The sequence below is a fragment of the Cryptomeria japonica genome, chromosome 3 (genome assembly GCF_030272615.1).
Source record: "Cryptomeria japonica chromosome 3, Sugi_1.0, whole genome shotgun sequence".
In the NCBI taxonomy this organism is placed as follows: Eukaryota; Viridiplantae; Streptophyta; class Pinopsida; order Cupressales; family Cupressaceae; genus Cryptomeria; species Cryptomeria japonica.
In genome coordinates, this window is record NC_081407.1 from 88,633,493 (window position 1) to 88,650,870 (window position 17,378).

At 31.2% G+C, this 17,378-nt stretch overlaps 1 protein-coding gene across 1 annotated transcript; it reads right to left on the reverse strand.

The window, feature by feature from the left end:
• Window positions 1–925: 925 nt before the first annotated feature.
• On the reverse strand, window positions 926–1,858 carry LOC131873969 (F-box/kelch-repeat protein At1g80440-like). Its single transcript, XM_059217161.1, has one exon. It carries the CDS (start codon window positions 1,856–1,858, stop codon window positions 926–928), a length of 933 nt encoding a protein of 310 aa, XP_059073144.1.
• Between the last annotated feature and the right edge of the window lie 15,520 nt (window positions 1,859–17,378).

The following is a 17,378-nucleotide window of genomic DNA, read 5'->3' on the forward strand; positions in this document are numbered from 1 at the left end:
CCTGTCTTCATGTAAGACTCTGCAACTCGGTTGTTTTATTGCCCAAACTGGTGGTTGCATGTAGTGCTCCGATATTTTTGTTCTAATATTAATATCAATATAGAATAAGATTCAAACATAAAAAGTAACTTCAATGAATTCAAAATATATAAACTATATAGTTAGAGTTAGAGTTATAGTAACTTATGAGTATCTTATTGAAGTGTCCATGTAAAATCTTGTAAACACAGAAAATAAACATAAATTGTAATAAATAAAAAAGATTTCACGCACACAAAAATTCTTTCTTCAAAATTCGTGAACCAATTATATCTTGCAGCCTCTTACAATAAATAGTTCACTGCACTTCAGAAACTAATTATAAGAGTTTAATTATTACACTAATTATACCATATGTACAATCTTGAAATACCAGAATTAAGAAACACAGAAAATAAACATAGATTGTAACAGATAATAAAGATTACCAATTACATCTTATAGACTATGTTTAAATCATTACAATTGACAATCTTCTATAGAGGTTGTAGCCTCTTACTACAAATAGTTCACTGCACTTCACAAACTGCAATTTAAACATTGCACTATCAAAAGAGCTCTAGGGTGGGAGAAGATAACTATAGCGAACCAAGCTTAAAAAAAAAAATAGAACTCTAGGGTGGGAGAAGATAACTGACAGTTAAGCCATATTAGCTAAACCGAATTGTTATAGATCTGCATGAGGCAAAACTCGACTTCAGCATCAGTTATGCACGTCAACAGTCCGTACACATCAGGTGTGATTGGTCATTTATCACCATTCAAAGCTTAAAAACAGTCAAACATTCAGGGTAGCAGCACATATAGGTTTACCCTCGAGGCCCCGTGGTTTCCTTATCCGAAACAAATTGATTGCTCCTCCTGTCTCATTTGGAGATTCTACCATTTAATAACCTCGACCTTGATGAGGATGAAATCTGCAAACAAAGATGTTATGGCCAACCATTACAGCGAATTGAATATCTAGTTCCCAATCCTTGGTTGGAAGAGGCCCTACAATGTTCCATTTATCTTGGCCACAGTCATATTCAATCAATCCCTTATCAGACAAGAAATACAAGCGCCCAAATGGCGCACTCACAAATGAATGCCAGCAGTTGAATCTATTCTCCACAGTTTTCCAGCTTCTTGTGTAGGAATCAAAAGCCTCAAAGCTGGGCGCAGACCGAGTGCCCATTACATAAAACTTACCGTCAGCAAAAGCACCTTTAAAAGTTGAATACGTGTAGACCTGTAAAGCGTTCATGTCAGGGAGTACATCCCATTTGTCCTCCTCCACATTGTAAACTGAAGCGCTACGGACCGGTTTGCGAGACTTGTCAAACCCTCCACCAACGTAAATCAGTCCGCCCTCCTCATCCGCTGCGGAGGCATAAGCTTCCAACCATCTAAGCATTGTGGCACCCTGCCGCCATTTACAACAAGCAAAATCGTACAACCATACACAAATTGTTGTGGAATCCTGAAACATATCCGTTATCAAAACCAGTTTTTGTTTCACAAAATGGCAGTGTTCGATGGAGTAGATTGGTCCTGGAGCGGGCGGTAAGCTTTTGCAGCAGTTGTTCTCCAGGTTGTATACTGCTACTCTGTTGCTAATGTCATCTATTACAGCAGTTGTTCTCCCTTTAGTTTGGACCATAAAAATCCGTTGCTCGGAAATGTTCAATCTTTTTCTCTCTTGATAAAAGTGGGGGCTTTTGAATGCAGCGTTCCAGCTTTTGCAGACACACCTGAGTTTGGGATGAGAGTTCAATTTCACCCTCAGTAGGCATTCCAACCCAATTTCATCTGGAAGAGATGGAAACAGAGATCCCATTGCAATTACAGAAACACAAAAAAAGTGTTGTATTATAGTCAAAATTTGCACTTTAATAGGATTATAGCAGAAAGGGTGAATCATTTTGGGCTTTCTGAATACCCGACCATCTATATTTATAAGCTCGTATCTGAAATTCTGAATCGTTTTCTTTTTGGTTGTGCCGACACATTAATTCATTCAATCATTCTCTTAACTAATTAAATATTGCATTAAGTAACATTTTTAAATACTTTATGTGTTTGTGAAGAAATATAGTTTCTTTATATATTGTTTTAAAGCTTTTTTGAATTTTGAATTTTATTTTATTATCAATTAAAATGATAATTTAGTGGAGTCATTTTTTTTTATTAGTATTCAAATTTCAAAATTAGTTCTAACATGATATGTTGCATATGAATCTTATAAACACAAACTAAAACATAGATTTCATCTACTATATCTATTCCTTTAACATGATAGAGGTTCCTTCATCACTAGGATTTCCTTCATTAGAGTATGAATTATTAGATGTAGAGCAAAAGATCAATTGATATCCTAAGTGATTGAGACATCTACAGTTGCCTTTAGAAAATCAATATTAGATTTTTAGGCTAGAGCAAAAGATCAATTGATATCCTAAGTGATTTAGAGTGTTATGACTGCATTCGAGTCTACATTAACGTGATGCCAATATTAGATTTTTAGGCTATATACATAATGTGACGAAATGGACATGATGCCTAGGTCACATGATTAGATAGTGATGAGATGGGCATGATGCCTAGGTCACATGATTAGATAATGGCGAGATGGGAAAGATGCCCAAGTCACATGAGATATCTAGGTGGATATTAATCAAGTGAAATGCAAGCATGCATGGAAGAGATAGGTACACATCAATACATATCACATTAAAAAAGGTACATATAAAATTGATTCATTATTATTTATATATGATCAAGTTCTGATCTAACTTATTATAGTTCTTATTTGAATTATTAGAGTCCTTATATGAGCATGTCTATATTGAAGTATTAAACATAGAAATGATTTTGTTATAAGGGAGTGATCCTTATGAATGGGCTAAATATAGTTCAAGTGCATATAGATGTAAGGACATGATAGGAGCATTGTTAAAGGGTACCTTGCCACTTGGACAAAACATCGAGATGCAAGGGTATGGTAAGTGCAAGTATGTATAATTAAAGAATTTAAATGTTGTTGGATAAGAACAAACTTATTGTGAAATATTTCTTTTGATTTGAAAATTTTGGATGCTAATGAGGGCTAATGTGTGAATGTTGTTTTCAAAAGTGTTATAGTTATGTCAACACACCATAAAAACAAAGAAAGAGAACATTGTTGGAGAGAGGTAGTCTAGCCTCTTGAAACTAATTGGTAGTGATGGAATCCACACACTCGGATAGAATTTGTCTATGGAAATGTTTGTTATGATGAATGTGATTTTTTTCATCTTTTGTTTGGTTGCATTAGTTTTTAACCTTTCCTGTTGTGAACTTTCTTTTGTTGAACCTATTTTGGGTAAGCAAGTAAGTCTTAATTGGATTGATGCATCGATACGATGCATTGTTTAAGGGGAAAAGGATGTCACGACCCAAAATTTAACCAAATTTATTTATTTAATTATTTAATTACCTTTGCATTAATGTTGGATTAAATGGAGTTACTTAATTTCATTGAATAATAAATATAAATATAAAATAATTAAATAATAACAGCATATATTATCTTAATTATTTTTAAATTAAAAAAAAGAATGAATATATATAAATTTATGTATGTATGTATATATATGCATATATGTATATATGTATCTATATCTTATTAATTTCAATTGGCTTGCTTGCGTGTTTGCTAAAATCAAGGCATGTAGTAGTTGCAGTTCTTGTTTGTTTTGAGTTATCAGGGTGGGTGCGAGTGTACAAATAATGTTAGAATATTTAATCTTTACTTGTCTTAGGTTTATTTGTATTTAGTTTAGGATATTCCTTTGGAATCCCTACATGTAATTTATCCTCTAGTACATGTGTGAGGACAAATCGTTTCTTTAATTTTCCTTTATTAAGGAATATTAGATTTCCTACTTAAGAGGATGTGGACACATGACACACACATTTTATGAATGGTGGCATTCATAGATTTGGGAGTTACTTTGTAACTGCTCTCCTCATCTCTATTTAAGAGATGTCTCCTCTTTCATTTCTTCTTAATGACATTATTGTAAAGAGCTTCTTTCTCTCTCCCTCTCTCACACACACATTTTAGGCATTGCCTCATTCATAATAAAACAAGGGGTTTTTCTTTGCTTTTCCCCTTTCAAAATTTCTTGTGCCTCCTTCTTCACATTTGGGTGATTGCTCCAAGATTTCTGCATTTCTCTTGGTAACATTTACTTCATCAATAAACTTACTTGGATTTTGTTTTTATTTCCTTGCTCTCGTATTTCCTTTCATGGTATCAGAGCAGGTTCTAATCCTTGTTTCAAGTTGAGATTGATGAAGGTTACCATTTTGTGGAGCTCACCTTCCTTGGAGGTACTTTTTTTGAGAGAAGAGAAGAAGCTTGTTCTTTAATGTTCTTGTTGCCAAAACTCTATTCTAACCTCTTTATTTTCGTCCATTCTTTAAATTATCTGCTTTGGAAGGCTTGCAAACAAATATTTTTTTTTTCTTTTAGTTTAAGTTTTGGTTCTGGAAGGCTTGCCACCAAGACTTTCTCTTTTTATTTGCAAGTTCTTACATTTTATTTTACAATACTTGTTTCAATTTTTTTATCAAGTTTTAAATCTTTATGTTTGGTGCAAGTTTTAACATTTTATTTCACTTGCAGATTATTATTGATTTTTTTTTTCTAACTATTTATGTTTGTAGATTCAAGAACTATATTAGTCTCTCTTTGCCTTCATCATTTTATTTTTCAATATTGTTTCAATCCTTTATCAAATTTTAAATCTAAACGAAACTTATTTTTGGTTCAATATTGTTTAAAATAATTTTGCCTATAATTTTTAACGTATATGCACTCTTGGATTCTACCCCTACAAAGTTTTCTTCTACCTTTGTAATTTGTAACAACTCTACAAAGTTTTCTTTTACCATTGTAATTTGTAACTGCAAAGTTTTTCAGTATAAAAGATTTTTAATAGATATGTAAGTTTTAATAATAAGACAAGTTTTTAATTTTGCAAGATTTGAAGCTTTAAATGAGATAATCTAAAAAGTTTCTTTAATTTTACCTATTCAAAGTTTCTCATATAAAATATTTTTAAAGCTTTTAAATAAAGTTTTTTTGAAACTTTCCTAAATAACATTTTCTTATAGATATTAAGAATATTTAAAAAAACTAAAACTTATTTTTTGAAATAAAAAGTTAGTTTTTTTATAAAGTTTTTTTTTAAAAAAAAAAATTCTTTTCTTATACATACGTATCTTAAAAGTTTATAATTTTTTAATAATAAAGCTTTTAATATATATGTAATTTTTAAATAATTTTTTTAATATTACTTGTTTTCCATTTTATTAAAGGTTTAATTATTTTAAGAAAATTTTTATTTAATTACACTAAGTTTTTTTTAATAAAAAGTTTTTTAACTTTTTTTGTCACATTATTTTATAGTAAATTATTATTCAATTTAAAAAGGGGTTGTTTTTTTTCTAATCTTTTATTTTGCAACTATGTCTACATTAATTCCGGAAATTAAATTAAATAGTTCTAATTATCATTCATGGAAAATGCATATTTCTTTTATTTTTCATTTCAAGCACATTTTAGATGTCGCTATTGATAAAACCTTTGAGCCTGCTTCAACTACTCCTCAAGCCGACCAAGACAGGTGGAAGGCTCAAAATGAGGAAGCACTTGGTTTAATTGGTTTTTCGATGGTTCTTGAATTGTATATTCTTATTGGAAATTGTACAAAAGAATATGAAGCATGATAAATTTTAAAAACAACTTATGATAGTTCAAATGAATCCCGAAAAATTTAGCTTCAAGATCAACTCGAAGATCTCAACTATACAGATTTTAAAATCATGGATGAATTCTTATTAAAGTTTGAATCTGTTAATGGTCAATTAACTTGTTTAGGAGTTACTCTAGCTGATATGCATTTAATTCATCTTATTCTTAAAAAATGTCTTCCTTGTCAATTTTAGTAATTTATTACTAATATTCATGCTCAACTTCCTATTCCTAGTTTAGCTACTCAATTAACTTTTGATATTTTTCTTAATTTATTACATCAAGAGGAAGCTAAATTAATTCAATTTGGTACTCTTAAAAGTACTAAACATGCTTTCATGTCTAAAAATCAAAATCATAATAATCATTTTAAATCCAATAATAATAATAATCATTATTAGCCATTATTTTAATAAAAAAATTCATTTCAATCCTATAATAACAACTCTAATAATAATCAAAAGAATAATTATTCTAATAGGCCCCATTGTACGTATTGTGGTAAGGATGGTCATGTGACTAATAATTGTTTTAAGAAGAAAAATGGTAAAAGACCCATGAACCAAAATAATCAAAATAATCAAAATAATCAACAACATAAATCTCATTATAAAAAAGGTAATAATAATGGTAATTCATCTCGTCATTCATTTACATGTACTTATAATGTTTCTCAACCACTTGAGTGGATGATTGATTCTGATGCATCTCAGCATGTTACTTCTCATAAAGAATGTTTTGAATCTTTGCATCCTGATACTTCCAATATTCTTGTTCAATTAGCTAATAATCATAGTTGCAAAGTTGAAGCTATTGGTGATGTGAATGTCTCTAATGGGAAATTACATGATGTTCTTTATGTCCCTGAATTAAAATCAAATTTGCTTTTAGTTCCTAAACTTTTTCAAGATTATAAGATTAAATTTTATAGGGGTATGTGTTATATTATTGATCCAAAAACTAATCATGCTATTACTACTGCTAAAATCGATACTGATAACTTATTCAACTTCTATGAATTTGCTCCTACAAACTATTCCTTGCTTACTACTGTTGATTTGACTATATGGCATGAAAGACTTGGCCATCTCCATTCTGATTATATTTCATTGATGCAAAAATAAAATATAGTTGATGGATTGCCTACTATTGTTCCTTCTCAAATTGTTTGCAGTGGTTGCATGAGTGGTAAGATGCGTAGGGAACCCTTTCCTCATGGTAAATCTTGGAGGGCATATACTAAATTGCATCTCCTTCATGGTGATCTCTTGGGTCCCATGGAGAATCCCTCCATCCAAGGTTCAAGGTATTCTCTTACCGTTGTTGATGATTTTTCAAGGAGAACATGGATATCTTTCCTTCATAGTAAGGATCAAATTCTTGATGTGTTTACTAATTTTCATATGTTTGTAGAAAGACAAACTGGCTCTAAAATTAAGATTCTTCGTGTTGACAATGGAAGAGAATATGTCAATAATGCATTTAATGCTTATTTGAAATATTTTGGAATTAAGCATGAGCTTAACATTCCTTATACATCACAACAAAATGGTGTGGCAGAATGAAAGCATAGGACCATTGTGGAAATGGCAAGATGTTTATTGCATGCAAAAATATGGATTACAAGTTTTGGGCCGAAGCTATGGCTTGTGCAACCTATTTAATTAATAGAACACCTACGAAATCCTTAAAGGATAAAACTCCGTAAGAAGCTTGGTCTGGTAGAAAGCTGAATTTGCAGAATTTAGGAATTTTTGGTTCCATGACTTATGTTCACAAACTTAAGGGACAAAAATTAGATGCTAAATATTCTCCTTTTATTTTTGTTGGTTATGATGAAAATATCAAAGGTTATAGAGTTTAAAATCCTATTACTAACAAGGTAAAAGATGCAAGAGATGTTTGTATTGCAGAAAAAGGCATTCATGATTGTTCTAAAGTGGAGGATGATGAACTTGCTCAGCAAAGTTGTGCTTGTGGAGGAACAACATCCTTCTCTTAACCCTACTCCTAATGCATTTCTTTCTATTCCTTCTAGTGATAGTAATGATGACAATAAAAACTCTACTCCTCATGACTCTTCTTCTAGTGATTAATCCATTACTTTAAAAGAAGATCTAAATGGTTTAAATCTTTATTTCAAGATAGTGATGAATACTTAGCTAGAATGGATAGACTTCAAGCTAGAATAGTTAATTATTGTAATTATTCTTTAATGTCTACTATTATGAATTTTAATGATCCTAAAACATTTGACCAAGCTAAAAATCAACCACATTGGCAAAAAGAAATGAAGGAAGAATATGAACTTTAATTTCTAACCAAAGTTTGGATTTAGTTCCCTTGCCTTATGGTAAAAATCTTGTTTCGTGTAAGAGGTTATATAAAACTAAATTGAATGCAAATAATTAAGTTACTAAGTTTAAAGCTAGATTAGTTGCTAGAGGTTTTTCTCAAATTGAAGGCTTAAATTATACTGAAACCTTTGCTCCCATTGCTAAAATGCCTACTATTAAACTTTTTCTTGCTTTAGCTTCTAGAATGAATTGGCCTATTTACCAAATGGATGTTAAAAGTTCTTTTCTTAATGGTGATTTACATGAGGAGATTTATATGTCTCAACCTCCTTCTTTTGTTAAGGAAGGTAATGAACATTTAGTTTGCAAGTTAAAGAAATCAATTTATGGTTTGAAGCAATCTCCTAGGGAATGGTATTCTAAGATTAATGCATTCTTTCTTTCTCAAGGTTTCATTAGAAGTAAAAATGATCCAAATTTGTATATTAGACATAGTAAATATGACATTGTGATTATTATTTTATATGTAGATGATTTAATTATAAATTCAAGTTCTAATTATTTGATTTCTGAAATTAAGTTTCAACTCAATCAAAAATTTCAAATGACTGATTTAGGACTTTTACATTATTTTTTTGTAATGCAAATTTGGTAAAAAAGTAATGGTATTTTTATACCTCAAAGTAAATATACTCAAGATCTTTTAGACAAGTTTAAAATGAGTGATGCTAACCATGTTTCAATTCCTATTTAATTAGGCACTAAGTTAATGCTTGATATGCAAACTCCACTTGTTGATCCTACTTTGTATAGACAATTAGTTGGAAGTTTGAATTATTTAACTCTTACTAGGCTAGATATTGCTTATAGTGTTGGTTTGGTTTCAATATTCATGTCTAAACCTCAACAAACACACTTTAAAGTTGCTAAGAGAATTTTAATATATATAAAAGGAACTATTAACGTAGGTTTGTTTTATGATACAAATTTTGATTTTACTTTAAAAGGTTTTACTCAATTCGATCTAGGTAGAGATCCCAATGATGGGAAATCTACTTGTGGTTATTATTTTTTTGTTGGTTCAGGAGCAATTTCTTGGAATAGTAAAAAGAAAAAATCTACCTCTCTTGGATCCACCGAAGCTGAGTACAAAGGATGCACTAATGCTTCTAGAGAATTCTTATGGTTTAGAAGACTACTTGAAGATTTGGGTCTACCTCAACATGAACAAACTCCATTGTATTGTGACAACCAAAGTGCCACTGCCTTCACTAATAATCCAATTTTTCACGCAAGGACAAAACATATTTCTCTCCAACACCACTTTATTAGAGAGAAAATTTAAGACAAGCAAGTTTCACTCCTCTATTGCAAGGGGTAAGACCAAGTTGCAGATATTTTGACCATGCCACTTCGTAAAGGGAAGTTCCAAATTCATTGCAAAAATCTTGGTTTGCAACCCACTGAAGGGTTTGATGTAAACTCCCCAAGTAAAGCTTAAGGGGGGGTGTTAGAATATTTAATCTTTACTTGGCTTAGGTTTCTTTGTATTTAGTTTAGAATATTTCTTTGGAATCCCTACATGTAATTTGTCCTCTAGTACATGTGTGAGGACAAGTCATTTCTTTTATTTTCCTTTATTAAGGAATATTAGATTTCCTCAAGAGGATGTGGACACACAACACACACATTGTATGAATGGTGGAATTCATAGATTTGGGAGTTACTTTGTAAGTGCTCTCCTCATCTCTATTAAAGAGATGTCTCCTTTTCATTTCTTCTTAATGGAATTATTGTAAAGAGCTTCTCTCTCTCTCTCTCTCTCTCTCTCTCTCTCTCTCTCTCACACACACACACACACACACACACACACACACACACACACACACACACACACACACACACACACACACACACATTTTAGGCATCACATCATTCATAATAACACAAGGGGTTTTTCTTTTCTTTTCCCCTTTCAAAAGTTCTTGTGCCTCCTTCTTCACATTTATGTGATTGCTTTAAGGTTTCTACATTTCTCTTGGTAACATTTACTTCATCAATAAACTTACTTGGATTTTGTTTTTCTTTCCTTGCTCTTGTATTTCCTTTCAGATAACAACAAGTGGATGTCACATCCCTATACAAGACAACCACATGGATGTTGTTGAAAAAAGCAACAATAATAATAATCTAAATAATAAAATAAAATAAATATGGTCAAGTCATAGATTTATCAACGAAACAACAAAAGGAGAATGACAAAATTAATGAGGAATGGTGTAGGTAAGGTGGGGGATGGTCACACAACATGGTATCCCTATCCATGAAAATTGAAAAAAAGGGAACCCTGCAACTTGCATGAAAATATCTGATGCATTATCCACACTAAAAAGGAAACTTGGTGGGGGAGAAAGAGGGGGAAAGTGTGGGAGAGAGGAAGGCAAGTGCTCAACAATATTTTGTGAGCTTAAAATTGAACAAGGAACACATCAAGATCAATGACAACATTGATACTCAAGTGGTAACCACGACATTAGGTGTGGCCCCATATCCAAATACTTTAGAAAAAAATTTACTCCTCTTTCTAAGTCTTTGCATAGTATTATGACAAATTTGATGAACAAAAATGTATTGAAACTTCCTCCCATCAAGCCAATTGATACATCCAAACCTTTTCCACCATATTATGATCCCAAAGCCTTTTGCTAATTTTAATGTCAAACCGGTCATGACAATAAGAAGTGTAATACCTTAAGTAGTAGGATTCAAGACTTTATTGATAATAATATTATATCTGTATCTGGTGTGAGTGACAAAGGAAACAAATGCATAGCTCCTCCTAATAAAATCCTCCAAATATTTATTAATATGTTGCCTTCCCATCATACTAATGTGGTTGAGTCTAAGCATCTTGATTTTTCTCCCAATGACCTTTGCCTTGAGTCTAATGATGTGGTGAATCTTGTTGATAAACTTACACCTCCTAAGGAATTATACATTACCTTTTATCCTAGTGAGACTATTGATGCACCCGATGGCCAATTATACATCACTACGAAGATAAAAGAAAAACTCCCATGATGGGTGCTCATTGATCCAGTGTGTATGATGAATGTGATCACGGAATAATATCTCTATACTTTGCAATTGTATCAAGTAACATATGATAAATCTTATGTAATGGTTAAGATGTATGATCATTTCTCTTGCCCTACTATTGGTTCTATTACTCTTCTCATTGATGTTGGTACTAAGTTCTTAGATGTCATTTAAACTATCATTCCTACATCCAATCAATTTTGTGTGAAGTTGGGACATCCTTGGCTCTCTTGCATGAAAGTGATTCTTTCTACTATTCATAATTTTTTGAAATTCCCTCATAATTACAAACTCATAACAATTAATCATAGCATGTAGCAACCCAAGGTGGGGCATGGAGATGTCAACTTTGATTAATTTTAGCCTAAACAATTTGAGCCTCTTAATCCTTGAAGTGATGCTCTTTTTCAATCTTATCAAAAATTGAATAATGAGACGATCCCATCTTTGAGTAAGCCTAGAGATCCTAGACCTATTCCTCCTCGTGATGGACCCATTCTCCTTCCCACCCTTTCTATTACTCTTATATATTTTGTAGTCCTACTTCCTACATCTTACAAAGGGAAGTGCCCAACATCTCCTATCTTTGAAAATAGTATACCTTGTCCCATTCATTATCCTTTAAAGGAAGACAAGAAGCTTATGTCCATTAATCCTAAACCTTCACAACTCTTGTCTACAACTAAAAGAAACCATTGCGCAAGAGAACACTGATGGAAATGTCATGCTAAGGCTTGTGAACTTGTTTCTCAACTCATTTCCTCCTCGAACACATCAAATGTTGACTTGATCGCATTTGTCTAGCCTTCTCCTAACCCTAGGGTGCAAATTCAACTTAAATCACCAGGATTAGAAATACTTAGGAAATATGATGGCTCATGTTCTATTTATAATAGAGATTCTATTTTTATTAATATTGATGACAAAATGGATGAAAACAATATTCATGATAGCAATGTCAATGATAATGATTATGATGATATGTATGAGCTTGTTGATGTTGACAATGATTTATCCAAACAATTTTCAAAAGCATTAATCCTAGCTCTTAGAGATAGACAAAGTGACTCATCATTAGAGCATGGTCCTTGTTTGGAACTTGGAGTAGCTCCATCTAATGTGCTCAAAGTTGCTTCTCTTGCATATTATCCACCTTCCCAAAATAATGTTCAGCATGATTGGGAGATAGATGTTTTTCTTGATTTGCTTCATGTGTGTTGTAGACTCTCTCTCTCTCTCTCTCTCTCTCTCTCTCTCTCTCTCTCTCTCTCTCTCTCTCTCGTGCGATTCCTGTATTTCGATCTTAATTCTTCTATTTGTTGTCCCTTGTGTTGTCTACTTGGGGACAATGCAAAGCATTGATACCTCTTTTGGTCTCTTCCATGTTGACTCAAAAGACACATGCACCTTTCTTTCATTGTGGTTATAATTCCTTTAGGGGATGAGGTCAATTAAATGGAAACATATTTCATGATATACATCACTTATCATAAGAGCATACTAACCGCAGAGTTAGTAGAACCCTTACGTGTTATGTCTTTTGTGACCATTATCCTTTGATTTGTACCAAACAAAGGAAAATATCAAATAAAGCTACTAAAGACATTTGGCACATTGAAGTCATTAAGGGATCTATAAAGAGGATAGAAAATTGTTAGTCGAAAGAATTTTCATTCCTAAAGTTTTCTTTCATACAAAACCATAGAGTTTTAAGTACTGACCAAACAAAGGTAATAACATTCTTATAAGTGTTAGCTTAAATAATTTAAGAAGGGCTTTGCTGTTGTTTGGTGGTTGCATTATTAAAGATATTTTGAGAGAATTTTTATTATAATTTTGTGTTTCCCTAGATAGGGTTTCATACATTTTTTTACAAATTTTCAGATTACACATTTTATGTTTAAAGAAAAAGAATGTTGAAAGATTGCATGTGTCAAGAAGTTGATGAAAGTTATGATTTCTGAATCTTGAATAAAAGATTGTTATTGTGAGAAGGAAATTTGAAGGAGGAAGAATCGAGTATAGAAAGATTGCATGATCAAAGAAGGTTAATCAAGTATACAAGGTGAGTTATATTTGTCTGTTTCAATGAGGAAAATGGGAAAAAAATTATTAAAATAAAATGTACGTTTAATCTGTGAGATGAATTTTGAAAAAGGAAAATAGTGCTCTTTTGATAGATTTGTAAAAAGTTGAAAATAAAAATAAATATTGAGAAGAAAAGTTAAAATTGTTGGATGAGAATAGTAAAATGAATGAAAAATTAGAACAAAGAGTAAAGTTGCTTGATGATTTAAAAGAAAAGATGAAGAAATTAGAAGAAGAGAATAGTTTATACAAGAAGGAAATGTCAAAATTGAATGAAGAAAATTAAAGTTTGAAGTCAAAGAAATTGGTATGTGATGTTTCAAGTAGTATAGAAGATTTGTGTTTGTCATTTGAGAAGCGAAATTTTGTTGCAGATGTTAGTGATAAAGATTGTCATGGTGAAGATGGTAATGTTATTAATACAAAAGCTACTAGTTGTTTTGATGACAATATTGGTTTAAAGATCATGAGAAGAATGGGTTATAGATGTAAAGACTTGGGAAAGAATGAACAAGGAATGAAAGATCCAATTGAACCAACAATGAAGCCCAAATATGAAGGCCTTGGGTATAAAACAGGTAGAGGAAAGAATGATATAAGTGATCCAACTAAAATAAACTCATTCCAAGGAAACCAAAATATGCAATGTACATATTGTAACAGAAAAAATCATACAAAAAAAAGGTGCTGGGATCTACATCCTTACAATTTTTGTGGCTTGAGAAATTATTGTGAGAAGACATTTTGGAACAAACAGTCAAAGAATGAATTAATACAAATGGAATGTGGATGGAGCTATGGGATAAGTTGGCACAATTTGACATGTATGATCATAAGGTATTTTTAGCACAAATGCTCATATGATAGTAATCCTGTAAGATTTGAACGTTCAAAAAAGATAAATGTTTTGAGTCAAAGGAAACTATTGTCTAGAAAGACATCTATAGATAGTGAGCTTTCACAAGGTTACGAATTGAAATTTTGAAGTTTGAAGGACTACCGCAACAGTTGATTGAAGACAAGAGAAAGGCATCAAATATTAGATCTGAAGATTATTGAGGTGGTTTAAAGCTATCAAGTGAGTAAAGGATTTGAAAGTTTGAAGACTTGGTTAAATCAACAATAAAAAATGAAACAAAATAAGACAACAATTAAGGAATTGTAAATGCAGTAGCATTTGTGGTCAAAATTAAGGGGGAGTGTTGGAAGGTTTGAATGTTCAAGAATAATAAATGTTTTGAGTCAAAGGAAAATATTTTCTAACAAGACATCTATAGATAGGGAGTTTTCACAAGGTTGTTGAATGAAATTTTAAGGTTTGAAGGACCACTGCAGGATTTGATTGAAGACAAGAGAAAGGCATCATCAAATCTGAAGATTGTAAAGATGGTTTAAAACTATCAAGTAAGGAAAGGATTTGAAAGGTTGAAGACTTCGTTATCAACAATAGAAATGAAACAAAATAAGACAACAAACAAGGAATTTTAAATCCCATAGCATTTGTGGTTAAAATTAAGCGGGAGTGTTGGAATATAATTTCTTTTGTATTCTAGTAATTTCTAACACCACTATACAACTTCTAGTCTACCTCCATTAAACCTTCAGTTATTTCCTTCAGTCATACAAACTTTTAGTTATTTCTATCACTCATGAAAAATACTGTTTGTTATGATTTTTTATGGAATTCTCCATGTGCTTCTAAATTCCTCTATAAATATAGGCAAATGTAATTCATCTAAGACTAAGCAATGAAATTAAGTTCTATGTAGTAACACATTATTTTATATGTTCATATTATTTTTGTGTTTCTCCATCCACCCCATCAATTAATACTAATGCTTCATCATTGGAGAAATTTTGACAAGTATTCCAAAAAATAGAAAATACCAATTACCTTTCCAAATTGAAGACTCAATATTTTATTTGAAAGTTTCTTTTAAAATAACCAATTTGTATACTAATTTTTTATTTATATATTTATAAAAGAATATTATATAAAAATAGACATAAATAATAATAGTGCTTAAGAATAAATTTGAAATAGAATTGAAGTAATTATCCATCACAATAAGTTATTGTTTGTGAATTTATTGTGAAAAAAGACATAACTATTAACATAACATTGACATAAATGTATTTACCACCATGGCAAGACATATGATGCAATATGCATAAGAATTTGACTTTCAATATTGTTGTCAACTTCAATATTATAGTTTGTTTGTATACAAACGTTTTAATACCGTACAAATGATTACACAAGACTCATGCTATGAAAAATTGTATTGCCCTTATACAAAATATGCCAAACTATGAAACTTGTTCTAAGCACTTCAAGTAAAAACCAAAGATTGAAACAAATTACACTTGAATAATGTTTTACCTCATCTATGTTAATACCTCATTACTAAATATGCAAAACAACATCAAAATTTACAAACTAAGGCTGCACCAAAACAACTTGCAAACAATATTGTAAATTATACAAATAATCTTTCTATCTCTAAATTGTTTCCCAATCTATAAAATAATCTCTTTGCATGGTGACTAACAAATTCTTTTACATGGTGACTAATGACATTATATTTATGAGACTTTTCTTCATGGGTTCTCTTGAAATAGAAATATAAACACCTTTTAACCCTATCTTTTGTCTTTTATGTGTCGGCCCAACAATTAGTATTTCCCTATTTGGTTTCAAAATTTAGTACACAGAAATCAAACTTGCAATTAGGTTGGCCATTTTCCCTCCCCATGTACATAAGTCCAATGAAAAAGGACCAAATTGAAGTTGCATGTGAGGCTACTATCGTATTCATACTGATACATTTGGAATGAATAACACCTCATGCACTTCCATTCTCTGCTTATTTTGATCTATCATGAAGAAGCATTGGACTTTCCAAAATGAATTGTAATATATTTTCATTTAACAAAATAAAATACTTAATAGAGTTGCCAATTACTACAGATAACAAAGTCTAATGCTTTTATATTTGACATAATAAAATTACCAATTACTGCAAGTATTGAGGCACTCCAATATTTCAAAAGCAAATTGTAAAGCTTACTCCACATTGGAACTTTTGAAACACAATACTTTAGGGATCTCTATTTATTTTTTGATGGATTTGGGTTTCAGGTCCCTATGAAACCCGTTTATCTTAATCAAAAACATAATACTTGAGGGATCATCTTCATCCAAGATTTATGTTTTTCATTCTTGAGATTCAAATTCTCCACTTACCCTAATTGTCTTTGTACTATTTTTAATTTTTATCGCAAGGGACCAAAGATTTACCCACTTAAAGAAAAATAAATCAATTTTTTCAATTGCAATTTTGTTCGATACAAGTCTTTGTATATTTTGCAAGATCAATTTTTTCTTATTGTATTCTTTAACATTCTATCCCCCCAATGGAATCTTGCTTCACCCTGTAGCCAATGTAGGAAATTTCTTCCCTAATTCTATTCTAATCACATCTTTGATGTTTTTTATTCAACCATGGTATGTCCTCTTTCATATTCTGTCTCCAAATCAAGTCATATCTGGTAAAAATGGTCTTTCCTACTCTAGCACTAGGAATAGTTTTGAATTTTTGTTGTCAAAAATTTTCCCATCTTCATTTGTCATTGCTTGATTTGCCAAAGTCTAATTTAACCATGCCAATCCTCCTTCCTCTTTCTCAAATCTTCCCTTTACTCATGCATTATTCCATCTTGTTCCTTTTCTTTAGACCATATGTCTCCTTGTCTTTCTTTCTCTACTTATTTTGTATCCTTCTTGTTAGCTACTAAAGCTCTAGGTACCTTGTTTCTATATGAATTTCTCAAGATATTTTTTAAAACCGATGTTATATGTTTAAATGTGTATATGTTGTAAGTTTAGTTTTTTACTGAGATGAGTCTTAGACATACAATTTTTTCTAAGAGATTTTTTTGACCAAGCGTCAAAAGTAAACCAAGACACGATAGGAAAAAGGAATGATAAAGAATGATCACTTGAACAATTTAGAACCAATATGGGCACGAATATGATATCAAAAAAAGTACACATAATATGATGCTCTCAA

Bases quoted from the DNA above. Each gene is read 5' to 3' on its own strand.
- LOC131873969 (XM_059217161.1), bottom strand. From the start codon at position 1,858: ATGGGATCTCTGTTTCCATCTCTTCCAGATGAAATTGGGTTGGAATGC.